The sequence below is a fragment of the Culex quinquefasciatus genome, chromosome 3, assembly GCF_015732765.1.
Source record: "Culex quinquefasciatus strain JHB chromosome 3, VPISU_Cqui_1.0_pri_paternal, whole genome shotgun sequence".
In the NCBI taxonomy this organism is placed as follows: domain Eukaryota; kingdom Metazoa; phylum Arthropoda; class Insecta; order Diptera; family Culicidae; genus Culex; species Culex quinquefasciatus.
The window spans coordinates 34,855,966-34,883,010 of NC_051863.1; the positions used below are offsets into that span (position 1 = coordinate 34,855,966).

The window sequence follows — 27,045 nt, forward strand, 5'->3', positions numbered from 1 at the left end:
CCTCAATGGCCGTGTCTGTATAATCTTGACAAAAAGTCTGTAGGTAGTCTGTTATTTTTATTAGAACCTGTTAGGTGCTGCGATCACGTTAGGGGAGATCCATAAACCATGTGGACACTTAAGGCGGGTTGGAATCACTCTATAAATGAGAGGAAGGCACCAACCACCTAAAGGTGGATTATGTAACGTTTTTTTTTTAAGTTTTGTTGATTTTTCGTAAGATTATAGTCAATGTCTCCCAAATAGCAAAATTCCCATAAGCGCTGTGCTTTAGTTAAGCACTGGGCCATGCTTAACCGAGACAACTGCACGAATCGTAACCGGGACAGTGCAAAACCAAGCCGAGCAAAATCGGGGCATGACTGTATGTTCCCACTTGACATGTAAAATACATCTAATTTAGCATTAAAAAAGTTCAAAACAGATAATTGACCTTTGAAAAATCCTAAAAATTTATATATGTAAAAAGTAAGATTTTCTGAAATACCCTAATCACCCTGATTTGCATCAATGCCAAAAGATACCGCTTTCTTTTTGCACTAACCCTTTCAAAGACACCAACTACACAATTTTTCGTAAATAGTCGTTTTATTATTAATAAATTTGATGAAACTGCACTGAGCTATTTAATTTAAACTAAAGTTTCATGTTTAAAATGCGTCCAGCAAAACCCAAATCAATCCCATATCAAAGGTTTCTTCTCATCAATTTGACGTACGTCCATCAATTCCAGTTCCTCGAACTGACCCACAAGAATTCCTAATGAAAGGATCATCTCAGCTCTTGGTGAGATGCACTTAACATAACTCTGCACTGAACGAATTATCGCCCTAGGTTACAGCAGCAGACAGCTCAACTCCAAGCTTAACCGCAGCTCCATTACTGGATCATCATCATCATCCGCAGCATCCGGCCCGGCCGGGATTGGTCTGCTCGAGGCGTCTGCCGTCGTCTAGGCCATCCGTCCGGGAAGTTCCGCTTTGCTCTTCTTACGTCCGTCACACCAAGTCCGACGTCCAGTGCGGAAAGCAAATCAATCAATAATTCAATCAACCCCCCGACGTCGATGATGATGATGACGATGGTGGCTGGTGGTGGTTGCCAAAGTGCTTCAAGTCCTGCCGTGTCAAACATCGACCAACCCATGGACATTCGATTCCCTCGCTCACGAGGGGAGCTACCCCTGGGGCTGCCAGGAAGGAGAAAGCTCATTCTTCACACCGTAGGATAAAATTGTTTCCCGGTTATGGATTCACACATGCCAGAGTTCATTTTCCAAGGCAGCGTTCGTCTTTGATCCGGGCTTGAGGTAAAACAAAGGGTTTTTTAATTTTGTAAAAATGCAATTAAGCAAAATGCAGCAAATCTATGTAAAATATTGAAATTTGTGGAAATCATTTGTTACGAAACTTCGGTTGAAATCATGATGTTACCGATATCATTTTCAATAATTCAACAAACAAACAACATTTTCCTGTATTGATATCAAACAACTTTTCAACCGCGTTGCAGAACAATCATCTATTTTTCTGCGAAACCTTATATGATGCCTTCCGGGTAGCAATACTAAAAAGCAAAATATTTCAAAATGAAATTTTCGGAAAATCTCTCCTAAATTAAACACAACCGACCATTCCTGGCAGGGGATTGGCGAAGTGTGTTCGTAGAATGGAATATTTTCCTAGTTCCAGGACAATTGACTCGAATGGTTTGCCTGAAAAGTGCGTTTGATACTCTCAAAATGAAGTAAATGATTGTTTTTAGAATTTTAAGAAATCAATTTTATGGCATTCATATTAAATATATTTCTGCACATTAAAAGATTCACGGAACTAAACTTCCCCTCTTTCACCCTAAGACGGCAGTAGAATCCTCACCAAAAGCTCTCAGCTGACCATTTCGTCCAGAGTTTGTCCGCAATTGAGACTTTCCGCTCTAGTTTCATTCAAGTGGCTCATACTTGACCATTTTGCTCAGTGATCCGACCGACCGGTGAAGGTCAGGGACGGAAATAGCCACTGCCAAGTTGGTGTGAGTGCTGTTCCGTGCGAGGTCCACGTGTCTGGGATTTAACGGTGCTGCAGTGATTCCGAGATTTCCTCCCCTTACAAATGGTCAGGAAATTTAAACGAAAGGTCGAAATGGAATTTTGCCCTCGCCTTAATGGAGTCCGCACCAAGCACGGAATCAATCGGATTTTGCCATGCCCGGCCGGAGATCGAAAAAAACGTATCGGATTTTCTGGTCTGGCTGAGATTATCGACGGCAGGAGTACAAAAGGCAGAAAAGGTGCTAGCTGGCCCACGCTGAAAAAGTGACAGCTTGTGTTGCAAATTTCCCTGTGGATCCCAATAAATTACGGATGATGTTATCATTCCATTAGGGAAGGGAACCGTAACGCATTGGGGTTTTGGGGCTCTCGATTCTCGAGAATCAATGATTTTTATTCCGATGAACTGTATCGTACTTGGAGATTTTGGGATGGCGATAAATTGGGGAATTCAATTTCGGTATTATAATGTTGGGAGTGCTTCTTTATGAGGGAAAACAGCAATATATGTTGTGAAATAATTTTTTCAATGGAAATTTGTAAGATAAAAATTATTTCTGAGGAAAAATGCAATTTAGTATAAGCCTAATTATAAAACGCAGAAATTAGTTAAAACAGTTTTATTTTGTAATTGAAATTGTAATTGTAAATCTCAACTAGTGTAGGTCCAATCTTCAATGTCTCTTAGACAATTTTATAGCAAATTTTCAGAACTTTTCAAACTAAATATTTTTAGAAATGCTCACTCATGGTCACTATTTTTAAAAATTGAAAAACTGCAAATATTTCGCTGAAATCAAACTTTTGGTGGCTATATCTTGAAAACGGAGCCCTTTATCAAAAAATCTGTAAAGTACTTTTCGATTGCAAATTCAATTTTGCATTAAAAAATAATGTCAAACTTGTTTTTGCATGAAACTTCGATTTTTTTCCAAAAATCACTATTTTTTCAAAAATTTATAACTCGGCGGCAGATTTTTTGACCATGTTTCTCTATGGCTCAAAAGTTGCGGATTTTTGTCCCCTAAAACATATCAAAAAATCACGAAAATCAAAAAATACGTATTTTGGGAAATTGAGTTTTAGTGAAAAAAAGTAGATTAAAAAAATCTGCAAATTTGTTTTTCCGTGTACCTATTTTTTTCTCAATAGTCCTCAACAATACCTACAACTTTGCCGAAGACACCAAATTGATCAGAAAATTCACTCAAAAGTTACAGCTGTTTGAATATTTACATACCATTTTTGTATGGACAGCAGCCAAAATTGTATGGAGACTTGTATGGGTGAACCAATGACGCAAAATAGCTTATTTGGTCATAGGGAAGGCCCCCACAAAGTTTAAGCCAAATAAAAAAATACAAAAAATAAAAATGGTCGAAATCGGCCGATTTCGTAGAGAGTTGCTCTAATCTAATCGAACAAACTGCGTTGTATTAACCGATTCTATGAACGAAACCCACATTTCATAGAATCATCAGGGAAAGAAGAAGAAGGCGGGGACATACCGTACCAACCGGTTCGAGTTATTTATAGATTATAATGGTGTGTGGTGTGTAGGGGAATCGTTGGGGAAGGGATTGTTGTATTATATAGTAAATGACCTTGTGACATTATTTCACCACTACGGATAAATTTACTCAAGGTGTATTAACCCCTTAGTGGCCGAATGGCTAGAGCATTCGACTTCCAATCCAAAGGTGTGAGTTCGAATCCAAGCTGATTCAATTCGTTTTTTTTCATATTCAAAGTTCAATTATAGTCGAAAAAATTCAAGATAACCGTTCGGGAATTTCGTTTATAACGTGAGCCGCATAGGGACGTGGCGTTACATCGTGCTGCCATCTGGTTTTTTTAAGTGCAAAAGTGGAAAAGTGCTGAGTCATCGTCTAAAAATAGTCGGCGTCCCAGCTCGACCAGCAATATGAAGTCGATAAAGTAGTCGGTTTCGATGGAGAAAAAGTGGAAAACAATAATCTGGAGCGTTCACGTTATTTATAGATGGTTCTCCCGCAAATGCCAACTAATTCTAAAACGCACTTTTTTGAACTTCCCGAATTTGGGAAAATTTTGACTTATTTTCCATAACCCAATTTGTTATTATTTTATCTTGCGAAATATGACGGGAACAATGGGGAGATTTGGACAAGGGAAAGATTTTGGCAATGAAATGTGGTCTTTGCACCAAAACTTTTTTTTGTGCGTAACGAAATATTTTACTTTATTTTTAGACTGTAAAAGTTTTTGTAAATGTTTACTGATGTTATCCAGCAGTTAAAAATAAGTAATAATTAATTTGAGTTTGTAGTTCGGTTTTGTTATTCTAAAGTGGATTAAGTAACGTCATGATTCGAATTCCCGCACGCTTTGAACGAGGACGAAAAACGAAACTATTGGCACTACGCCCCCCGGGGCATGGCCTTCCTCTAACGTGGGATCTCTGCTCCAGCGCCTCTGACGAGACAGGGGAAACCGGGACCGACGTTTTACTTCACCATCCGATAGAAGCTCAGTGGATAAGGCGGGAATCGAACCCGCGTCTCATAGCATCATCGGGATCGGCAGCCGAAGCCGCTACCCCTGCGCCACGAGGACACCTCATCTTATTTTATCAATTATATGGATATAAGTTCGCATTATGAATGTCAAAACTGTGTTATTTGATGAATTCTCACATCAACTTTCATTTAAAGTTTGTTTGAACACTGTAGTTAATGCCAAAACAATAAAATAAAATTATAAGTTTACCAAAAATGAGGAACTTTTATGAAATATAGCATAGGCATCTGAAGCACCGGGAAGGCAAATCAGAAATGTATGGTTTTGATTTCCTTAAATTCTAACAAATTTTTATGTAAATATCAATTGTTTTGATGGTAACAAATTATTCGAGACCTAAAGAATGCCACTCACCATTTGTGCGATTCATAAGCAAAGAGCTCTTCAAGATAGCTACAGCATAGCAGTAGGATAAAACTCTCTTCAAGTACTCTTCCAAACTCCTGAATAAGTTTTGAAGCGAATGTTATCCTACCGCGGTCCAAACTGCTATGCTGTAGCTTTCTTGAAGATCTCTTGTAGTTTTCCTAGAAAAAAATGTTACTTGGGATAGCCATTGTTACCAGCGATTTTCTGCACTTTTAGTGCAGTAAAAAAATATACCTGGCAACGATGGCAAGCGATTCGAAGAAGGAGATCAACAAAAACAAAACGCGCTGTTCGGGATTTGACAGCGCGCATTTGTCGAAATTTGCAAAGGTACACAGAAAAAAAATCAATTCTTGTAATCATGAATTAAGTTCACGAATGTGAGAACCACTAAGGAATTTATTCATGAGTATGGTGCATTTGCACTATAAACGTGCATATCAGGGATGCCAGATAGACAGATTTGTCTGTGTTTCACAGACTTTTGAGCTTGTGTCAGACATTTTTCGAGGTGCACAGACTTTTAAAAAACTTCATTAAATTATTATTTTGTAATCTTTTTTGTCGAAACTTATTTCGTAAGTCTTCAAATGCTTAAAAACGCAATTTCTGATGGATTTCAATGACTGTGAATTGATATATTTGAATTTTAGACAAATGCACAGACATACACAGACTTTTTTACAGACATTTTAAAAAATCAAGTGGCATCCCTGGTGCATATATTCCTTGGTGGTTCTCGCATTCGTGAATTTAATTCACGATTTTGAGAATTGAGTTTTTTCCGTGTAAAAAAAATAGTTTTCTTAACATTCATTCTTTTTAAATCCGTGTTGCATATAATTCGGTTAATGCGTATCGTGTCAGTAAATTCCATCATCCCGGTACGAGAATCAAACCTGTGTCTTCCAGCACGTCACTAGTCGAAATCCATACCCTACCGGTCAGTAGGGGAGAGTGGGGAGACTTGATCCCCTTTTTTTGTATCGCACATAACTCTGTCAATTTCTCACAAAACTATGATCTTTTTGCATGAATTGAAAGCTTAAACATTTAACTATGTTTGGCTGATAAGGGTATTTCATCAGATAAACTCTTCGAATAATGCCAAGCTATTTAAAAAAATATTTTAAACCGGCATTTTCAAAATGTTGGGGGTAATTTGATCCCCCTTTCAACATTTTGAAGAAATCTTAAGCAAAATGTTTCTTATTCATCCAAACTTTTTATTTTCTATAAGAAACAGCAATTTCACATTAAACCTGTACGTTTGTGTTCAAAATATAACAAGTTTAGCATGTTAAATATTTAAAAACTTCAAATTTTCTTTTTTAGACCAAAAATGAGCATGTTTACGAAAGCTGGTAATTTTTGTTTACAAAACTATTGAAAAATGGTTCAAACTGCAGTTAGTTATGTACAACTATACTAAAGGAAACTATGTACGTAAACCCAGCCAAATTATTTAATCTTCAGGCTGATTTCAGTGACTGTAAAAATGCAGGGATCAAGTCTCCCTTAACGCACTTTTTTAAACAATTGATTGTTAAAATAGTATGGCGATAAATTTAACGTCAAATGCGTAAGGGTTTTGGAGTTGATATGTTTATCAAATAATTCATGTATAAAAAATATTTTTTTGAATAATTTTTGAGTGTTTTCTATACTTATCAAAACAAAGAAAAAAGATCTCTTGGAAGTTTTTTGCAGCACTTCTTAGAAAAATGTGTGTAACTCAATCCAAACATTTTTTAATTTTTTTCTTTGTTTTCTACAATGAGTTTTAGTCAATTTCGCACAACTTTCTAGAACAAAGCTAATTGTTTTACCCACATGCTGACGAGATACAGGCTTGGGATCAAGTCTCCCCGGGGATCAAGTCTCCCCACTCTCCCCTATAGAGGATTTGCAGCAAAGCTAAAAGACACAAAGAGCGTAAACCTATGATTTTTTGAAAAAAAATGTGTTTTTCCATCATAATCAACATTTTTATAAAACTTTTGTCGGATTCGGATGAGAAAAATTATTTCCAACAATTTGGTGTGCAACTTCCTAATAATTGTTTGATTTCTCTATGAGAAAACTGTAAATTTCGAAAAAAAATAGTAATTTGGACTATTTGGCAACAAAGTCTGTCAAAAATCAATAAAAATTGTTGAATATACGTTAGCACATCTGTTATCAACTATATAGCTGTTTATTTCATTGATATATACGGGGAAACTAATTTTTTCGTGTTCCAAAACATGTTTTTAAAAGAAAAAGGTCACAAATTTTTGAGCGCCCAAAACTGATGTTCATTATTTTAAAGCAAAAAAAAATTCTCGTCTTTTGCAATCAGTTTCATTAAGATTGATGCAGGGAATCATGAGAATTTGTTCTTCAATCCAGCAGAAAGGAATACGATTTTTGGCAAGTAACCTCATTTTGGTGCGCTGCAAAACCTCAATTCGTGCTTTCCATTTCATAAGGGCACAAAACTTTTGTAAACCAGAGTGTATCCCTCTCACACCTTATGCAAACTGTCATTTGAGTGAAAGGGATACACTATTGTTTACAAAAGTTTTGTGCCCTTTTGAAATGTTAGGCTCCAATTCCCAGTAAGCAGATTTACTCTTTGAAGGGATCTGAGTTTGCCGAGTCAGACAGTAATCGAACGTATCTCCTTCCGCTAGTAAGGCAAAGTCTGTAACCTCGCGGCCACTGTAGCTCGGCTCTAATTTAAAAAAAAATCAAATCAAATTATTCGCTCTACAGCATTGCCTTGGCGTTCTCGATTGCGAGATTCCTACTCGAAACTAGGTGTCTGAAGGTGATTGTTGAGGCAATCCTTCCAAGCCTATGGACACCCTCTTTTTTACACCTAAGCTTCCATCCACCACGGGATTCAAACTGACGACGTTTGGATTGTTAGTCCAACTGCCTACCAGCGACTCCACCGAGGCAGGACCCAGGGAGACGACTCCTACACCTGGATTGAGCTAACGACCTAACTCTCTAGGTTAGACCGGGGCCAACATTTACATCCCCGTCCGACGGAAGGCGTGGTTAGACAAATCTCGTCTCGAAAAATGCCACCAAGACCGTCTGGGAGCGAACCCAAGGCGACTGGGTTCTCTAATTAAACTAGAATGCAAAAAAACAAGTTAGAAGATTTTTTTCAAAGGCATATATTTGTATTGATCGGTAAATAATGTACCACCTGATGACTATGCGAGTAAATTTAAATGTCTGTTATAAAAATAGCTTCAATCCACGCAACCCACACTCCACTTCCCATTTATAACTTGCTGAAATTCGATATCAAAATAAAACTCCTCTCACTACTCGGAACTCGTAGCTCCCAAAACGTGCAACCTTTCATCTCCGTCCACCTTTCCAAAACAGCAGAAAATTTTCCATTCCATAAAATCAATGGCTTCCTAACACCACCACCTCCACCACCCGGCACCGGTGCGCACCAAGTCCAAACCAGGCCCAAAAACTTTTCCTTTTGCTTTTGATTCCTTGGGTGCGAGAGAGAGCTCTACATGAATCTTGGCCGAAATATGGAGGGTGAGGGAGGGGGGTATCCAACCACTAAATTGGCTTTATTTCAGTCTTAAGTAACATTCGCAGGTCCAACTGGAAGCAGTTCGGTGGTCGTTTCACCGAAAAGATCATTCTGTGAAATGACCATTCGGTGAGCTGACCCAGATTCATTTATCAAAGAACTATCTTGAGATACCTGTGAAAACTGCGTCGTACCTTTCTAATTAACAACGATGACACCTTCCTCGTCAGCAGCTCAGCGCTCCTCTCGGATCCAATTTGGCCAAAGTTTTCCGACCGAATTTAACTCGATTAAACTTCAGCGATCCCCCCGCCACTCACAGCACTGCTGACTTGTCAAGACCTTGGTAAGAATTCACTTTTCGAGGATGACACCCCCTCGCGTACGCACTAATCCTTGCCCGCCCCACAGCACTGTTGGCAACACACAGACACCTCTTCAAGACCACCAGACAACGAGACGGTCCGGACACGGTCCTCGTACTTGTCGCGTTATCGTCACGTTTCTAGCGCCCCTAGCCTTCGCCGTACTAACTCTGTTTCCCGGAATAGCAGACGACGACGATACAGACAAACTTTCTCCCCGGTAGGGCACACAATTGAAATCTCGCGTGTTCCGTCGATTTCCCACTTGAGCGGACACGAACACGGTGCACTAGTTTGGGACGTGTCCGTAGGAGCAACTTTGTCCCACGCGCGTTGGCACAGTTTTAATTAAATTGAAGTTTGAACGGTTCAGCCATCAGCCGCACTTCCGCCGTAGATTGCGTTGCATGTGTCATCCTGAACTGTATAGTAGCACCCTCCCCGATGCACTAGCTTTACATAACCACTTCTTCACGCTGGCACAGCTGATAATCCATCACGACAGCGCGGCACCGTTGTTGGTATATCCCAGACCGGAAGCTCCAATCTTCTCCGTTCGCAAGAACAGCGCGTTGCATCTACCTTGTTACGGAATTCCCCGTACAAACTCCCCAGCACTTGACAGCTCTCCTCCGTCGACGACGCCTTTTTCACGTGGCGCCACAGCGCGCGGGGGTGGAACGAGGGGAGTACGGAGCCGACTCTCACGTTCTACCAAACCGACGAAATCAACACACGCGCGACCTACTCGCGAAACACCGCGTACTGTCACCGCGCACTCCTCGGAACGAACGCTGCGACAAGACTGGCCGTGCGAACCGGGGCAGCAGCTGGAAAAGCCGAGGACATCGGGTTGGGCCCGTTCGGAGCGCCGAAGATTCACACGCGTGTGAATAACGGGCGGCGAAACTGGAAAGCATCCTGGAAAGGAGCCGCCGATGAGAGAGAGAGAGCGGGAGTCCTTGCACAGAGTAACGGCTGGAAAATTGGGGAGAGAGCCGAACCCTGCTCTCGCGAGCGTGTCAGGAAGTCGAAAGGAGCACAGGATGTAAACAAACAGGCATCAACAGCTGAAGGTCGCTGCAGTCGGGTTGTTGTTTTTGATGATTTGCTTTTTGGGGGAGACGTAGGGAGTGGAGTACGATACAGTCGCTGTAGAAGGTCAGTCAGCTTTGAAGTCTGGTAAATACAGTTGGACGGATCTACAGGATGGGGACACCGGAGGGGGCGTAGAGTGTGTAATACGACTTGAGAGCTTGTTTAGAGAGCAGAGTTGAGGATTATTTCACCTGTGAAAGGTAGAACAATCCTGTCTAGAGGGGTTGCCTGTCTGTGTAGAGCATAATGCTTCAAAGAAAACATCAGATGCATTGTTGTTTCAACGAAAGGGTTGTCATTGTACTTTTTGTATACGAAAACCGACATTGAAACAACTTTATAGTGAGATATAGAAAAAAAAAAAAGTTTTTATTCAGCAATTCCAAATGGAACAGAAGGGACACCATGAAAACAGCTCCGAAAATACTCAATTATGTGAAGTTATTCAACATACTTTTTATATTTTGTAACGTTTGAAAATCAGACAAGTAAATTTCAATTTATTATTATCAAACTCCCTTTTTTAAAGTTCATCCTCAAATCGTCACAGACGTATCACAAGATAGACAACAACGTCTATAGAAAAATAAGTATTGAAATTTCAAGCCACAAATTTGAAAATATAAGCAAAAAATACAAAAGAAACTAAGAAGGTTGCATTATTTAAATAGAATAGTTTTAAAGTTGGTAATAAGTAAAACTATATGCAACAACAACAAAAATAAAAAGAAAAATTCAAATTAAATAAATTATATGTAAAAATTAATGTCTGCACAATTTTCGAATTCTTTTTCAAATGGCTATATCAGCAAAGGAAACTCATGGCGGTTAGGATTTTTTGAAATGACTCTAGAATAATTATTCAAGATAAAGTGAATAGGTTTCTATTTTTGCTTATTTCTTGAAATTTTCGAAGCTTTTCTATAAATAAAAATAAAACCGTTAAGCAAGTCAAAAACACAAACTCTTGCTTCAATATTTTCTTCTACTATCATTTTAATCGATTTATTTAGTAGTTTTATTTAAATTCATGCTTAAAAGTATTTCTTATAAATAAGTTTTTCCCTGGAGTAAAAAAAATAAGTGATAATAAAATTGGTAAAAAAAGACAAAAAATTTAAAAAAAACAAATAACAAAAAAAAGCAAAAAAAAAGCAAAAAGCAAAAAGCAAAAAGCAAAAAGCAAAAAGCAAAAAGCAAAAAGCAAAAAGCAAAAAGCAAAAAGCAAAAAGCAAAAAGCAAAAAGCAAAAAGCAAAAAGCAAAAGCAAAAGCAAAAAGCAAAAAGCAAAAAGCAAAAGCAAAAGCAAAAAGCAAAAGCAAAAGCAAAAGCAAAAAGCAAAAGCAAAAAGCAAAAGCAAAAGCAAAAGCAAAAGCAAAAGCAAAAGCAAAAAGCAAAAGCAAAAGCAAAAAGCAAAAGCAAAAAGCAAAAGCAAAAAGCAAAAGCAAAAGCAAAAGCAAAAGCAAAAGCAAAAAGCAAAAGCAAAAAGCAAAAAGCAAAAGCAAAAGCAAAAGCAAAAAGCAAAAGCAAAAGCAAAAGCAAAAGCAAAAGCAAAAAGCAAAAAAAAGCAAAAGCAAAAGCAAAAAGCAAAAGCAAAAGCAAAAAGCAAAAGCAAAAGCAAAAAAAGCAAAAAAAAAAAGCAAAAGCAAAAGCAAAAGCAAAAGCAAAAGCAAAAGCAAAAGCAAAAGCAAAAAGCAAAAAGCAAAAGCAAAAGCAAAAAGCAAAAGCAAAAAGCAAAAGCAAAAAGCAAAAAGCAAAAGCAAAAAGCAAAAAGCAAAAGCAAAAGCAAAAAGCAAAAGCAAAAGCAAAAGCAAAAGCAAAAGCAAAAGCAAAAAGCAAAAGCAAAAGCAAAAGCAAAAAGCAAAAAGCAAAAGCAAAAAGCAAAAAGCAAAAGCAAAAAGCAAAAGCAAAAGCAAAAAGCAAAAGCAAAAAGCAAAAGCAAAAGCAAAAAGCAAAAGCAAAAAGCAAAAGCAAAAGCAAAAAGCAAAAAGCAAAAGCAAAAGCAAAAAGCAAAAGCAAAAAGCAAAAAGCAAAAGCAAAAGCAAAAGCAAAAAGCAAAAGCAAAAAAAAAGCAAAAGCAAAAGCAAAAGCAAAAGCAAAAAGCAAAAGCAAAAGCAAAAAAAAAGCAAAAGCAAAAGCAAAAGCAAAAGCAAAAGCAAAAGCAAAAAGCAAAAAGCAAAAGCAAAAACAAAAAGCAAAAGCAAAAGCAAAAGCAAAAGCAAAAGCAAAAGCAAAAAGCAAAAAGCAAAAAGCAAAAAGCAAAAAGCAAAAAGCAAAAAGCAAAAAGCAAAAAGCAAAAAGCAAAAAACAAAAAACAAAAAACAAAAAACAAAAAACAAAAAACAAAAAACAAAAAACAAAAAACAAAAAAACAAACAACAAAAAACTCGCTTGAAGTTATTTTCAGTTGTTACTTTTAGCTATTATTAGTTTTTGCTCCCTTTACTTGAAATAAAAATATGAAGGAAATGAAGGGAAGTGTGAGTTCGAAAATGTAAACAAAAATCGTAAAAAATACATATAACGGGTATTAAACTGTGACTAAATGGCAAATGAATGATTCACTTTATATTTTAAAAGCTGACTATTTAAAATCAAGAATAATCAAAATGATCAAACTAATCAAAATTCAACGTTAACATCTGAAAAGAAAGCAGATTTTCCATGTGAGTAGACACAAATTGGCCCACTTGTTTGCTAAATTATGTGAATTATAGATTTTGGTATTTTTTAAGGTTTTACAGATAACAGTTACTATTTCATTTTCTGTACAGTTGGAATCAGTCATCAAATTGAACCATTATGAACAGAAATGTTGCCATGGTGCCGAGCATCTGAAAATTATAAATCAATTAGTTTTTGCTAGTGCTGATTTCACATGTTTTCAACAAACATTGAAAAATACTCTCAAGTTAACATCGAAGAACCAGGTTGTAATTTTTGGAGGATTCATAGTTATTTGTAGCATAAGGGAGCGTATCTGTAATTCACAAGAAACTGAATTAAACTTTATTGAATTTGCCACATTTCTTTAACCATACCTTAATCTCCTCCAACCCTGCTCTCACTTTGTCGGAACTAATGACCAAACCAAGAATGTGCACCGTGCGTCGGGATACCAGCTCGAGTAGATGCCCCGCGGACAGAATAACCAGCGCCCCTAGACAGTACTCGGCCCACCACACCAGATACATCGAGCTGGCCACAATGCTCTCAAAGTGTCCCGTCCGGATGGCTCGATACGTTGCGAAAAGGGTCATCAGCCCGTACGATACCACAATGCCCAGGTACGAAGTGATTTCGGTCCAGACGTAGAAGCTTTGGCTGAGGGAGAGGTTATACAAATCGTCGAAGATCAGTGCAACTTGGGAAATTTTCAGGTGAAGGACTTCAGTAGGTCGAATCTGTTCCTTAGCTTTGATCAGGATCAAGTTAGACTGCATCGTCTGGGGACTTGAGTTCAGGATGTGTCTGTAAAAGAAGCACAAGAATTTTAGTCAACTTTGAGATTTGTTGTTAATTAGAATACTTTAGACATCGTTGAACCAAGCAGACTCTCCGATGAAGCAGAAAGATCATGATAAAGGTATTGTAGGCCAGTACAAGCCCACTGATACTAACGAAGATCTGTCCACCGTAGAAGATCATTCCATCTGCAAGATTGTTCAATAGATACAGACAGTACACTCCGAATCCAACAGCAATCAGAATAACTGTCAAAAATATTCCAAAGATTCCCAATACCAGTCTCCACTCCCGGTCATAATCAACCGCAACTCCCAACTCCGTGCGTACTCTTCGATCAACCTGGACAAACTGGTTCAGGATGGTTCCCATCTGCCGTTGTCTAGCAGCTCGTCCTACCAAGGCAATGAACATCGTGACGTAGCTGGTTTGCAGCATCAGGTGTCCCCCGACGTCCAACAGTTCCGATCCGGTGATTAAGTAGTTTGAATCTTTGGCGAGGGCCTTGTTTTGGAATGCAAAGTACAGGTAGGTTGATGCGTTGACCAGGAACAGGACCGTTCCCGATCGGGACAGTCCGGGACTGGTGATTTGGGAACCGGATTGACGGAATGAGCGGACGTTGAAGCCGAACAAATGCGTGAGCAGGAACAGAGAGCGGAAGTTGTCCATTGCTGCACGCTCAACGATTCTAAACTATCAACACCGATTGAGTGTGCGTTCTGAGCTACGATGGATTTGTTTAAGTATTCCAAAGTATAAGCTTCGTTTTGAGTTGGGTCATTCTAAAAAGCTATTAAAATATGATGTCAGTCGATAAAGGAAAATAATTAAATATTTATTAAATGTGGAGATGTTCAGCAAATAAAAAAAATCTGATCAAAATTACAAATCTAGAGGTTATTGAAAAAATGCCAAAAAGCCTAAATCATTAATTATTATTGAAAATTATTTTACTTAGACATCCCTATTTGGACGGATCTCTTCGTAAGTTCACTATCTTCCCTGAAGCAATCATTGATCCTTTTTTTATCTGATTTTCCCTTCCATCAAAAACTCACACCCTCACCTTAATGCGCTGTACACAAGCAAAGGGTGGTGTTAATTTTATCATGTGACAAATTGATCCCATTAATTTCGATTATTATTGGGCACTATCGTTTCAAAACACCACACTCACACAATGAACCGGCCTGAAGCCATTCAACCAACGCAGCACAGTACAAAGTGATTTTTGGAATTGATAACAAAAAGGTAGTTTATTTTTTTATTTTTTTTTTATTTTGAAATTTCTTGGATAATAATAATTTATAATAAAAAATAAATTTTAGAAAACCAGCAATTTTCTCAGTGCGTTCAATAAAGCAACGCTTGAAAATTGAAATAAGAGAGATGTTTATCATTCGATCACGGGCTCGAAATAATACGAAATTTGAGGGCAAGGTACAAACCGGGATTCGACCATATCTGTTTCTGGCGAAAAGCGTGGGGAGCTGAAAAGTGTTGCCAGCAGCAATCGGCCAAGTGGAGCCAAATTTGATTTTATGGAAGGAAATGTAATAAAAAGAGAAAAAAAAAGTTCGCTTAATGGTTGCCGTTAGAGTCGAATCAACAGGATTTCGTGAGCTCTGTTGGTAATGCCACCCTCCTTGAGACCTGATTTGATTATTTTTGTTAGGTTGTAGTCAACATTTTGTGAGCTTTTCGGTAAATTTGGTAACAACTTAATTTAAGGCGAAACGGGACGCCGGTTCTTGGACAGTTTCTGTTCAATTTAAATCTATTTCTGCACCTGTTCACACAAAAATGGTGCGTAAATATTCGAAAATCTGTAACTTTTCAAGGCAAAGTTGTGGGTATTTATGAGGACTATTCTGAAAAAATAGGTACACGAAAAAATGGATTGACCTATTTTTTTATGATAAATCTTTTATCCGCTGTATCTCAGCAACCAGTGGTCCAATCTTCAATGTAGGAAAGTTTCTGAACGAACTTTTCGAAAAATATATTTTCGGAAATGGACAATCATGGACACTAATTTTATAAGTAAAAAAACCGAATTTATCGGACAAAATTTAACATTGCATAGCTATATTTTGAAACGGTGCAACTAACCCTCAACAACCCTACCCCGCCTCTAGGCGGGTTTCGATTTAAAAAATCGCCAAAAATCATTTTTTTCCATTTTTGATCTTTAAAAAGCATTGGAAAGAAGAACTCTTATTTTTTTGTTTTGAAAATTAATGTGTTTGAAGTTTTACTTGTTTTATGTGACTTTGACAATGTTTTGAAAAATGTATTTTTTTAAGGGTCAACTTTGGCTGTGATTTTCACTAACATTTCCTATATTTTAAGTAAAAAGAAGTATGCAGTACTATTTCTAATGTCCAAGACTATGCCTCTACGCATTTTTTACAGTTTAAATGAAAGTGATGCCATTTTATAGCAGAAAATGTGAAAAACGAGCAAAAAATGAAACATTGACTGTAAAAACATGAAAAAAATTAGTTATGCAAAATATAATGATAGAAGATGGTAGAATAGGCCAAATACTACCAAAAACAATCATAAACTTTACAAAATAAATGCAAATTAAAATACTAAAAATGAAACAAGAAAAACATAAAACAAGAGAAGTTTTTTTCCAAAAATCACTATTTATAAAAAAATCATATCAAAAATCGGCAAAATTTTGGTCCATTGCTCTGAATGGCTTGAAAGATGCGGGGTTTTGTCCTCTTAAACATAAATCAAAATTTCAAAAATACAAAAATACGAATTTAAGTTCTAGTAAAACAAAGTTAAATAATAACCAATTTTTACACCTTTGCAGAAGACAACAAATCAATCCAAAAAAAATCTATGAAAAGTTAAAGACATTCTAACATTTACGTACCATTTTTGTATGAAAAGCTGCCAAAATTGTATGGGGATTTGTATGGGGTAACCAATGACACAAAATGGCTTCATTGGTGATAGGAAAGGCCCCCCTCAAAGTTTGAGCCAAATGAAAAAAATCAAAAAATAAAAATGGTAAAGGTGGTTCAAAAATGAGAAATTTTCAAAAAATGTAAATTGAGCTATTCCAGCCCAAAACAGGATTTTTTTAATTACTTTTTCCTCGACCCTCTCAGATTTCAATGAAACTTTGTAGACATGTTATTCTACGCTTATGTAAGCCATTTTTGTGTATATGGAGCCAGTTTCACTCGATAATGGCATTTGAGAACGGTGTATGTCTTTTAAATACTTTTGTTTTTTGTAATTTAAATATTGCTGTATCTCGAAGCGGTTGCCTCGTATCAAAAAGTGGTCAAGGGCACACTTGTAGGAAATTTGACGATCTTTTTGAAAAAAAAAATGCACTGAAAGAAAAAAAAACATGCCACTTTTAGGAGATTTTTCGGTTTTTATGTTTTAAAGTCAAATTTCATGGTGAGCCCACGATTTTTTTCGTTCAATTTTTTTGTAAAAATCGCCTAAGATGTTACAAAAAGACTCACGAAAAATGCAGGATGGTGCAACTCACCTAAAAAAAATACTAAAATCATTTACTGAAACTGTTGTTATTGGAAAGTGGCCTAAACGTCAAAATTTTCAAAAACCGAATACGGGAATCGATTCTACAGACAATTTTACAAAAAAAGTCTCCATTTTGACCACTGTCCTAAGTCCAATCCTTATAAAGTTATAGCGGGTTTAAAAATAAAAATGTTGAAAAAATTAGTTTTTTGATGGTTTTTGGCAATTTCTAAGTGACAGACTTGATTTTTAAGCCTCGTAAATATTTTACCGGAAAGCTCGTCCATTTTTCTATATTTTGTAGAAAAATCTCCTAAAAGTGGCATTTTTTCTTTCGGTGTATTTTTTTTTTCAAAAAGATCGTAAAATTTTCTACAAGTGTGCCTTTGACCACTTTTTGATATGAGGCAACGGCTTCGAGATACAGCAACATGTCTACATAGTTTCATTGAATTCTGAGAGGGTCGGGTAACACCGATTCCATATTTGACATGGAATTGCTCAATTTAATTTAAATTAAAAAAATAAAAATATTTTCTCGCAATTCAATCAATTTGACGCCTTCCTGCTATCTTGTCGCACCCGCCATTTCGACGTTCCGAGAAAAACGCGTTTTAATGTTTGACCTTAAATAAACAAAGCACTCAATGTAAAGAATAACAAACACGTTTTGTTTGGTTGACCATTCCGTGCATTGTCCCGAAGTTTGGTTGTATTTGGTTGCTGGAGTCCCGATTTATAACTACAAATGTTTACGGTAGTCTAACTTGTACGTGCGTCAATCGCGTTCTGACCTGAAATCCCTTTGGCCTTTTGTCGCACTTACATCAATTTTCAGGGAGTGACAAGATAGCACGACAAGATTGAAACTACTTTCATATGAAAAGTGACAAAAATGCACGGAGTTTTTTCGGATTTCGTTGAATATCTCAGGACTGAAATCGAATTTTGGGGATCGGTGAAGGTCAAAAGGTGAGGCATTGTGAGCTGCACAAAATAGCGTTCTTAACTTAATTTGGCCCAAAATGCTCGTACGACAAGTTAGCACGACGGCGACGAATTTTGTCCTCTATGGACGCAAATAAAAGTTAAGAAAAATTGGTTTAAGAATTTAAAAAATCTAGCCGATCAATACAAAAATTAAAATATACAGCTGATTGGAGCGGCTACTGGTTGGACATTAATCGTTATATAGGTGGTACTGCGAAAAACTCATTTTTCACAAAGTATAATCATGGCAACAAGTTACACAACATTTTTGAAGTTGATGTCAGTACCACGTTTCAATTTGGTCAAGGTATGAAAGATTTGAACTCGCTCCAATCAACAGAACTGAATTTTAGTCCATTTCCTGTCATTAATAAAAATCGGGTATAAATGGTATGGAATCAACTTGAGCAACCATGCGTACCCACGTTTATTTGTGAAGGCAGAACAATTAAGGGAGTACGTATGGTTGCTTAAGATGATTCCATGGCACTTATATCCGAAAATAACAGCTTTATTTATTGGAAGATATTTTACTAAACTTCAATTTTGTCGATTGTAGCGTGTTCAGGAAGCCCAAATCGATCATACCTTGACAAAACTGAAGCATTTACTAACATCAACTTCAAAAATGTCGAGCTGTGTTATAGAATCAACAAAAAATAGAGATTGAGAAAAACAGTCTGAACAGTTCTGATCATAGCCTGATCCAAAACAACTTCTTTGGTTTAATAATGGCCCCTAAAAGTGTTGAAGATTTTTTATATAAGATGAAGGCCTTGCAAATTTCTCTACATCAAATCTGTCCTCATGTATTCCCGTACTGCTATTTCGGGACCAACTGCCACAAACCAACGCAAACTTACTCATCCACCATCATCACCGCATGGTCGTCCGCCGCCGTAATCAGCTTGTTTGTTTGACCTCTTCACGTAGCCGCCGTACAACACGACAGATAACTGCCGATCGACAGCAGCACTCATCGCAGCTTGGCTGATCGGCCAGCCCGCAGTGTCTGATCGAAAGTGAGAGTGTTCACATTGCACTCACCCGCTCGTTGTTGTGCCGTGTCTAGTGGTTCTGTTTTGTTTTTGTTGTTGTCTCCGCCCGAAACAATGTTAAAGGTTCTTACTGGGAACGTCGCTCGAGGGAGCTGCCGGCAGCTGATCCGACCGTTGAGCATTTCGGCGGTGCACAGATCTTCGCAGAAGGAACCCGCCCGAACGGCGCTGTACGAGTTCCACCAGGGCCACGGCGGCAAGCTGGTTGACTTTGCCGGCTACTGGCTGCCGGTGCAGTACAGCGATCTGAGCATTATCAAGTCCCATCTGTACACTCGGGAGTACGGGTCGATCTTTGATGTGTCCCACATGCTGCAGACGTACTTGCGAGGTTTGTAGCGTGCTGTTGATAAGGAAGTGTGTGCGATTAACCTTTGGTGCGGGGTTGTTTTTTTAGGGAAAGACGTCATCAGCTGCTTCGAGTCGGTTTGTACCGCCGATGTCAAGGGGCTACGGAATGGAACCGGTACGCTGACGGTGTTCACGAATGGCAAGGGCGGGATTTTGGACGATCTGATCGTGAACCGGGTCTCGGACGATACGCTGTACGTGGTGTCGAACGCCTCACGTAAGGAAACGGACATGGGTGTGATGTCCGATGCCGTGGTAGGTTAAACAGCTTTAAAGTCACTTTCTGCAAGTCATTATAATCAACCACTTTTGGCAGGCCTCCTTCAAAGCTCAAGGAAAGGACGTTTCAGTCGAGTTCCTATCCAGCGAAGATCAGTCTCTGCTGGCCCTGCAAGGTCCCAGCGCTGTCTCGGTTCTGCAGAAGCTGTGCACCAAAGATCTCTCGCGGTTGTTTTTCATGAACGGGATCACCGATCAGATTGCCGGAGTGGACAACTGCCGAATCACGCGCTGTGGCTACACCGGAGAGGACGGCGTAGAGATCTCCATCCCTTCCCGATATGCTCCCGCCATCGCCAACGCCTTGCTAGACCAAAAGGTGGGCAACCTCAAGTTGGCCGGACTCGGCGCCCGTGACTCCCTCCGCCTGGAAGCCGGTCTCTGCCTGTACGGAAACGACATCGACGAGAAAACGACCCCCGTCGAGGCGGGTCTGCTCTGGCTGGTCGCGAAACAACGCCGCGCCGAGAACAACTTCCCCGGCTCGGACAAAATCAACGCCCAGATCAAGAACGGAGTGACGCGGCGTCGCGTCGGGTTCAAAATGTCCCCGGGGTCGGCCCCGGCCCGGCACCACGTGGAAGTGTTTGACAACGAGCACCACAAGATCGGCGAGATCACCAGCGGCTGTCCGAGTCCGTGCCTGCAGCAGAACATCGCCATGGGATACATCCGCGAGGAGAGCAAGAAGGTGGGCACGGAAGTGACGCTGAAGGTCCGGGACAAGTTCTACCACAGCCAGGTCTGCAAGATGCCGTTCGTGCCGACGCACTACTATCAGGCGCCGAAATAAAGTGGTCGTTGTTGCGTGGAGATCGTAAAAGTTGTTGTTTTGATTACCTTATCACATGACGATTTTTTTTACAAATCGTAGGTTTTACGCCGACTCGATTTGGAGGTTAGAAGATGCACTGTTTACAAGCGCTTAGCGCAGTTTGATGCCGTCGTCGATTGTTTATAGGAAAATCGTCGACAATCGACAAAGACTATGTAAACAGTGCACGCGAGCTGTCAAATGACGTCACGGTGTATTTAGACGTTGTCGTGCTATCTTGTCGCACGTCGTTTTATGACGTTTCGAAAAACACATTTTGTTTGGTCAAACATTCTGTGCATTGTCCCGAAGTTTGGCCAAATTCGGTTGCTGGAGTCCCGGAGAGTTACAATTAGGTTTTACAGCGTGACGTCACGAGCGCACACGCACGCACATTTTTACAGAGACACACGTGCAAAAAATGTTAACAGTGCAGCCAAGCTGTCAAATTTCTAACCTCAAAACCGAGTCGGCGTAAAACCTAATTGAAAATGTTTACGGTAGTCGGGCATGTACGTGTGACAGACGCGTTCGGACCTTGAATCTCTTTGGCCAGTTGTTACATTTACTGCAATTTTCGGTTTTTATTGAATGTCTTAGGATTGAAATCCAATTTTGGTGAAGCATTGAGAGCTGAATGAATAGGCGTTTTTTACAAAATTATTCTATCAGAATTCAGAGTAAAAGGATTTATAGCAGTTATTTTCCTCAAGCAATCAAAAATCAATAAAATTATACAAAACTCCAATTGAAACATAGGCTGATGAATTAGGTAAAGGAACAACTAACCTAAGTTGCAGAACCGTTTGAGTTAATTTCCTTCAATATCATGAACCCTACGAAAATTTGGTCCGCATCGTAGATCCACTCAATTGAAACACTTCTGATTCCCGTCCATCTTCCCCGCAAACTGTGTATCATCGTTTGTCTACGCTGCCTATTTGGCTTCAACTCAACGGAAAATGTATATTCAATCAATCCGACCAGTCCGTACCCGTCCAGATGCAAAGCAAGAGTAGCCGTCCAGCAACACCGAGATCCGAGAGTTTCATCTTCTCGATGGAACGTGAGCTGATTATTAGTTTTCGGAGAAAAAAATCCAAATGTACCCTCCCTTCCTAAAGTTGTGTTGTGCACGGTTCTTGTTGTTCGACACTTGTACTTGAACACCCCGAGCTCACCATGAGAGAGATTATCGTAAGGAGCTTCCCCTTGCCAGGAAACGGTTTAATCAACGTGTGCACCAAGTCTTGGTTTTAATCATTGCATGTCCCGGGATCGGGTTTGTTGTCGTCCGGATTAGTTCCGGAACTTAATGCTAGCAAAATGTGTGGGCAGGCAGGCTGTATCCGAACATGTCCGGCCCCAGCGTACCTGACCAAACTGCGAAATGGCCACACGCGTTGGAAGTTTGTTTGGGCAAACTGTGTGTTGGGGTGGTTTTGGGATTTGGGATTTGGGATTTGGGATTTGGGATTTGGGATTTGGGATTTGGGATTTGGGATTTGGGATTTGGGATTTGGGATTTGGGATTTGGGATTTGGGATTTGGGATTTGGGATTTGGGATTTGGGATTTGGGATTTGGGATCTGGGATCTGGGATCTGGGATGGGATCTGGGATCTGGGATCTGGGATTGGGATCTGGGATCTGGGATCTGGGATCTGGGATTTGGGATCTGGGATTTGGGATTTGGGATCTGGGATTTGGGATCTGGGATTGGGATCTGGGATGGGATTGGGATCTGGGATCTGGGATCTGGGATCTTGGGATCTTGGGATCTGGGATCTGGGATCTGGGATTGGGATCTGGGATCTGGGATCTGGGATCTGGGATCTGGGATCTGGGATCTGGGATTGGGATCTGGGATCTGGGATTTGGGATTGGGATCTTGGGATTGGGATCTGGGATTTGGGATTTGGGATTTGGGATTTGGGATTTGGGATTTGGGATCTGGGATCTTGGGATTGGGATCTGGGATCTGGGATTTGGGATCTGGGATCTGGGATCTGGGATCTGGGGATCTTGGGATCTGGGATCTGGGATCTGGGATCTGGGATCTGGGATCTGGGATTTGGGATCTGGGATTTGGGATTGGGATTTGGGATTTGGGATCTGGGATTTGGGATCTTGGGATCTGGGATTTGGGATTGGGATTTGGGATTTGGGATCTGGGATCTGGGATCTGGGATCTTGGGATCTTGGGATCTGGGATTTGGGATTTGGGATTTGGGATTTGGGATTTGGGATTTGGGATTTGGGATTTGGGATTTGGGATTTGGGATTTGGGATTTGGGATTTGGGATTTGGGATTTGGGATTTGGGATTTGGGATTTGGGATTTGGGATTTGGGATTTGGGATTTGGGATTTGGGATTTGGGATTTGGGATTTGGGATTTGGGATTTGGGATTTGTTTTTGTTTTTGTTTTTGTTTTTGTTTTTGTTTTTGTTTTTGTTTTTGTTTTTGTTTTTGTTTAAAATGTAATCAAGATTTCAAGCAAAACATTGTAAAACGACCTAAGTCAAAAGTGTAAACAAACGGGATTTTTGGTGCAAACCGTGTCTTTAGTCTTTATCTATCACTACATATCGAGAAATGCATATAAAACATATTTTTATGTGAAAAAAATCATTTTTTGCAAAAGGCCAAAGTTTATTACGTTTTGTTTATTTTCTACTTTCAAATAGACCCTTTGCTGCAAAGGTCCAATGTGGAAACTGAGTTGTTTTGATTTCGAACACGTGATCGTCTCAGGGACAAACACAATGTTGTTCAAAACAAAGATCGAAACGAAGTTTGGCCTTTTGTTTTAAATTATCAAAACTAACGATTTTTAATCAAAATAAGGTTTCTTGTGTATTTCTGGTTAATTCCTACCTCGTCAATACGTGTAACATCACGATTCTTTTAGATAGCTGCTCATTTAAACGTGTTTTAAACTATTCTATTATAAAATCACATTCACTTGCACCAAGTAATTAATTGCCGGGTAAATTTCTCCGGTTTGCTATTTCGTGTCGCACTATTCGGTCGTTTCAGGCCAGCTCGTTCCGACGAAACTGCCCAAAGCACTTTGCACTGAAGGTACACTTTTCCCCGGTTGAGCCGCTCATGCAATCAAAGCCACCACCCAGTAAAAAGCATTCAGCAGTTCGCCCAAAACAGCCAAGTAATTTTGCGGCATCGATGCTGGTGTCTTAGTCCCCGCCTTTGTGGCCGATTCCGTGATGCCGTCGATGCTATGGACGTAGATTTTGAACGTACTTCACACGATACAATAAGTTCAGCATGGGCTCCAAAACCGACGAAACATTCTCACTCGTTCCACGACGATTAAAAAGATCGTGGGCCGCTTGCAGCGAAAACATAATCAAATAACATCGACGAATCTCAAATGATAGAAAATCTTACCGTGGGTTGTCTCCGAGGTAACCATGACAGTAAAATTCGTGCTCTTCGATTATGCACACTTCAATATCGCGATCAGGTATCTATTTCACACAAAAATACCTTAGAACTGGCCGCGAAAAGTGAAAAACAGCTTAAAAAACTAATAAAATTACGTTACTTGCAAAAGTCCAATCAGCAAAGCTGAATCTGTTTTGATTTGGCCTCCCAGACCAATAAACAAAAGAAGAACAAAAACAAACTGTCATCGTGTTTGGACCGGGGCCCTAGTGGAAAATGAAACTGCCAATGTTTACAAAGGCGCTAAAACGCAAAGGGCTCAATACGATCGAACACGGGTGAAACTATCGACCGGGGCTAATGTTCTTTTTTAATTCATTTTATCGAAATAAATCAATTTTTCCACCAAATTTAGTTTAAGGATGCATAACTATACCATTTTTACACATATTGTGTAAATTATTTTCGCACTTTGCTTAATTGGTTTGAAATATGAATTGAAAAACTAATCGCAAATTTCTTTCTTGTTTTTCTCAATGTTTTGAAAAATGACAATGGCCGTTTTACAATGTTTTGCTTGATTTGTAGTAGTTCCACGCTTTTCAAGTTCCCAAAAAAGGAATTATTGACCCAAAGTCACGGTAAACTACGAAAGCTTCTTCCGAAAAACTTCTCATCGAAAGAAATTAGCCCCAAGAATAGGTTTTGGCCGTTCCACGTCATCGTCATCCATGGTCTAACTTTTCCTTGTTGCTTGATTGGAAAACCCCTCAGCAATTCTCTCTCTCTCGTAAAGGATGTGTCTTCATCAACAACCGAATCGGGGGGGTCCATTCCGGAGGGCTCTTATTTGATTTAGCCTTTCCCAGAGACACCGACCAGGTCCAAGACAATATAGCGTGGGCCAGTTGGCAGTCTTTACAGAATATGTCCGATGAATGGGTTTTGTTTCCGTTCCGATTGGATGATTGCATTTGAGAAATTTAATTTCAACTTCCTCGAGCTCGTTGCTCTCCGGCAGCCTTTTGTTGAGGTCCTGAAAGGGTTTTGTTGTTTTGCAAGATTTGTTTCCGGCTTCCGGCCTCGAGGATGATTGGGGTGGGTCGGGAAACTTCCCTAATGGTGCAGCAACAGTATTCAAATTGAGCACATTGTGAACGAGCCCGTTTTGCTCTAATTGCTAATCAGGGAATTACTTGTGTGAGGATTAGATCTGCAGATAAAGTTGATTCATGAAACAATGCTTTGTTTATTCCATACATTTGTCTACAAAGAATTATGTAACAAGAGATGCATCAAACTGAATCAAAATTACCAGGTACGATGTGACGGTTCCAAATATCTAAAAAGACAAGTTTTGACGATCAACAAGGAAGCTACAGATTCAATACCCACCGATAAGACCAGCTTCCAATCACACCGGAAAACGCCACAATCGATAACCGGCACCTGATGGTTGACCATTTGCGAAAACAGCAGCAGATCGTCCTGAACGCGCTCGTTTTCCAACTCTCGGAGGGCTTTGTGCGCCAAAACGGCAGTTTTCACGGCCTCCCGTTTGATCCCATCAGCCGACCAGGTGAACAGTACCAGCATCACCAGGTAGAACACGTCGCACTCCATGTACATCAGAGCTCGCACCATCTGAACGCGATCCCCGGTGAGGAACGCCCGGTACAGGGCGAACAAGCTGAACGTCACGATCATGATCGACACGAGCACCACGAATATCAGCTGGGCGTAGAACTCGTTGCTGATGCGTTGAACGATGCGCCGGATCTCGTCCCATTGGATAACTAGGTTGTGCAAGATGGTGGGTTTGTCGTGGATTGAACGGGGTGCAGGAAGTTCTGCGAGGATCACCAGGGTTGGTTCTTTTTGGGGAATGAAGTGGACCTCGAAGGTGGCGTTAAGGTGTTGAACGCGGTAGTAGACTAGGTAGGTCACTATCAGGACTTGGTGCTGCATCAGTAAGAAGGGAATGTTGAAAAATATAACTGATACAGGAATTGACCACCGGTAGATTGAAGTTTCTTCGGACCAGAATACCATAGCTATGCCGGAGATGGTAATGAGTACAAAACTTATTATAAGACCGGCGATCGATTGAAGGATTCTAATCTGTTGCGTTCTCTGATCAACGGGTGCGTTGATTTGTTTAGCCTAGAAAGAAACCTGACTGTGCAATTTGTACTAAGCTGTTGTGAAGTTCATAAGAACCAAAACCAACCCTCCCATCAAACCGATCTATTTCGGCGAAGATCTTCCACACGCCCTGGTACCGGCGATAGTTCAGCAGCGTCACCAGCGAAATGTACAAACTCCCCCCCACAAAAGTGTACCGCGTGCCGTTGTCCAGGATGCTCGATCCGGTGCTCGCCCGCGACTGCAACGTCGTGTAGGACACGTAAAACACCACCGCCTCCATCGCCAGCACTCGCACCAGCGAAAACACGTCCCAAGCCGTTAGCTTGACCTTCCCGTCCTGGGGCCGTCCATCAACGGTGAAAATCGTAAAACCGAAAAACTTGTACAGCAAATATTTCACGTAAATCACATCGTAAACCGACTCACAGCGGCTAATGCGCTGGAAAAACTTCGGCAACATGGTCCGACGTTGTCCGGCGACTGACCTCGCGACCTGCGGAAACAATAGCTACTAAGAAATGCATAACTCAACTGACCTGGCTGCCAATGCCACTGCAAGCTGTTGGTGGAAAATGGGGTGGAAAATTTACTGTCCTAATTAATGCGTCTCATAATTCTTGACCATCCACGCGTGTACACCACGATGTTTGACTGCTTGTGTGTAAGTGTATGTGTGTGAGTTTGATTGTTCCTGGGTAATCAGATGGAAATTTCTGGATTAGTTTAGGATTCGACGATAAGGTTGGTAATTTGTGATGTTCAACCACAGAAAATGACCGCAGGACTAATGAAGTATGGTTTGATCAGATATTTTCCCGTAAACTCTTATAATCATTTTCATTCCACCACTAAATGACCACGTTCTTAATAGTAGTAGAGTTTAGAACATTGACCGATTTTGTGCGCCATCAATCGTACTTCCGATTTTATATAAAAGACCCTTTGACACTAAACTTCCAAATCATCATCATTTCAGGCTATAAATTGTTGAAATACGTGTCTTTTTTAAATGTTCA

The 27,045-nt window shown here is 39.9% G+C and overlaps 4 protein-coding genes across 7 annotated transcripts in view; 1 reads left to right on the plus strand and 3 right to left on the minus strand.

The window, feature by feature from the left end:
* The window catches only part of LOC6039460 (zwei Ig domain protein zig-8), a 378,844-nt gene extending 369,155 nt beyond the window's left edge, over nucleotides 1–9,689 (minus strand). For all 4 annotated transcript variants that reach the window (XM_038263789.1, XM_038263784.1, XM_038263786.1 and 1 more), the window contains exon 1: nucleotides 8,726–9,689. The gene's annotated coding sequence lies outside the window, so the exon portion shown is untranslated. The remainder of the gene's footprint in view (nucleotides 1–8,725) is intronic.
* On the minus strand, nucleotides 9,368–14,130 carry LOC119768925. Its single transcript, XM_038260728.1, has 4 exons — nucleotides 13,523–14,130; nucleotides 13,035–13,446; nucleotides 12,899–12,973; nucleotides 9,368–9,541 (listed from the first exon to the last, which is right to left on the minus strand). The coding sequence occupies exons 1-4, from the start codon at nucleotides 14,128–14,130 to the stop codon at nucleotides 9,368–9,370; spliced, it is 1,269 nt and encodes a 422-aa protein (XP_038116656.1).
* A 4,819-nt stretch (nucleotides 14,131–18,949) lies between these two features.
* On the plus strand, nucleotides 18,950–20,481 carry LOC6049310 (aminomethyltransferase, mitochondrial). Its single transcript, XM_001866047.2, has 3 exons — nucleotides 18,950–19,359; nucleotides 19,426–19,634; nucleotides 19,696–20,481. The coding sequence occupies exons 1-3, from the start codon at nucleotides 19,083–19,085 to the stop codon at nucleotides 20,449–20,451; spliced, it is 1,242 nt and encodes a 413-aa protein (XP_001866082.2). The 5' UTR covers nucleotides 18,950–19,082; the 3' UTR covers nucleotides 20,452–20,481.
* Nucleotides 20,482–23,670: 3,189 nt separating this feature from the next.
* Nucleotides 23,671–26,489, minus strand: LOC6049300. The gene is made up of 3 exons (XM_038260729.1): nucleotides 26,112–26,489; nucleotides 25,277–26,044; nucleotides 23,671–23,712 (listed from the first exon to the last, which is right to left on the minus strand). The coding sequence occupies exons 1-3, from the start codon at nucleotides 26,487–26,489 to the stop codon at nucleotides 23,671–23,673; spliced, it is 1,188 nt and encodes a 395-aa protein (XP_038116657.1).
* Between the last annotated feature and the right edge of the window lie 556 nt (nucleotides 26,490–27,045).

What these genes read in the sequence shown, in the direction of transcription:
- LOC119768925 (XM_038260728.1), bottom strand. Translation starts at nt 14,130, where the DNA reads ATGGACAACTTCCGCTCTCTGTTCCTGCTCACGCATTTGTTCGGCTTC. An exon ending in TTGGTTCAACGATGTCTAAA is followed by an intron (nt 13,447 to 13,522) that starts GTATTCTAATTA and finishes CCTGAACTCAAG; the next exon opens with TCCCCAGACGATGCAGTCTA. An exon ending in TCTTCGATGTTAACTTGAGA is followed by an intron (nt 9,542 to 12,898) that starts GTATTTTTCAAT and finishes CACGTGAAAAAG; the next exon opens with GCGTCGTCGACGGAGGAGAG.
- LOC6049300 (XM_038260729.1), bottom strand. Translation starts at nt 26,489, where the DNA reads ATGTTGCCGAAGTTTTTCCAGCGCATTAGCCGCTGTGAGTCGGTTTAC. An exon ending in TAGATCGGTTTGATGGGAGG is followed by an intron (nt 26,045 to 26,111) that starts GTTGGTTTTGGT and finishes GTTTCTTTCTAG; the next exon opens with GCTAAACAAATCAACGCACC. An exon ending in ATTGGAAGCTGGTCTTATCG is followed by an intron (nt 23,713 to 25,276) that starts GTGGGTATTGAA and finishes CTACGTCCATAG; the next exon opens with CATCGACGGCATCACGGAAT.
- LOC6049310 (XM_001866047.2), top strand. Translation starts at nt 19,083, where the DNA reads ATGTTAAAGGTTCTTACTGGGAACGTCGCTCGAGGGAGCTGCCGGCAG. An exon ending in GCTGCAGACGTACTTGCGAG is followed by an intron (nt 19,360 to 19,425) that starts GTTTGTAGCGTG and finishes TTGTTTTTTTAG; the next exon opens with GGAAAGACGTCATCAGCTGC. An exon ending in GTGTGATGTCCGATGCCGTG is followed by an intron (nt 19,635 to 19,695) that starts GTAGGTTAAACA and finishes CACTTTTGGCAG; the next exon opens with GCCTCCTTCAAAGCTCAAGG.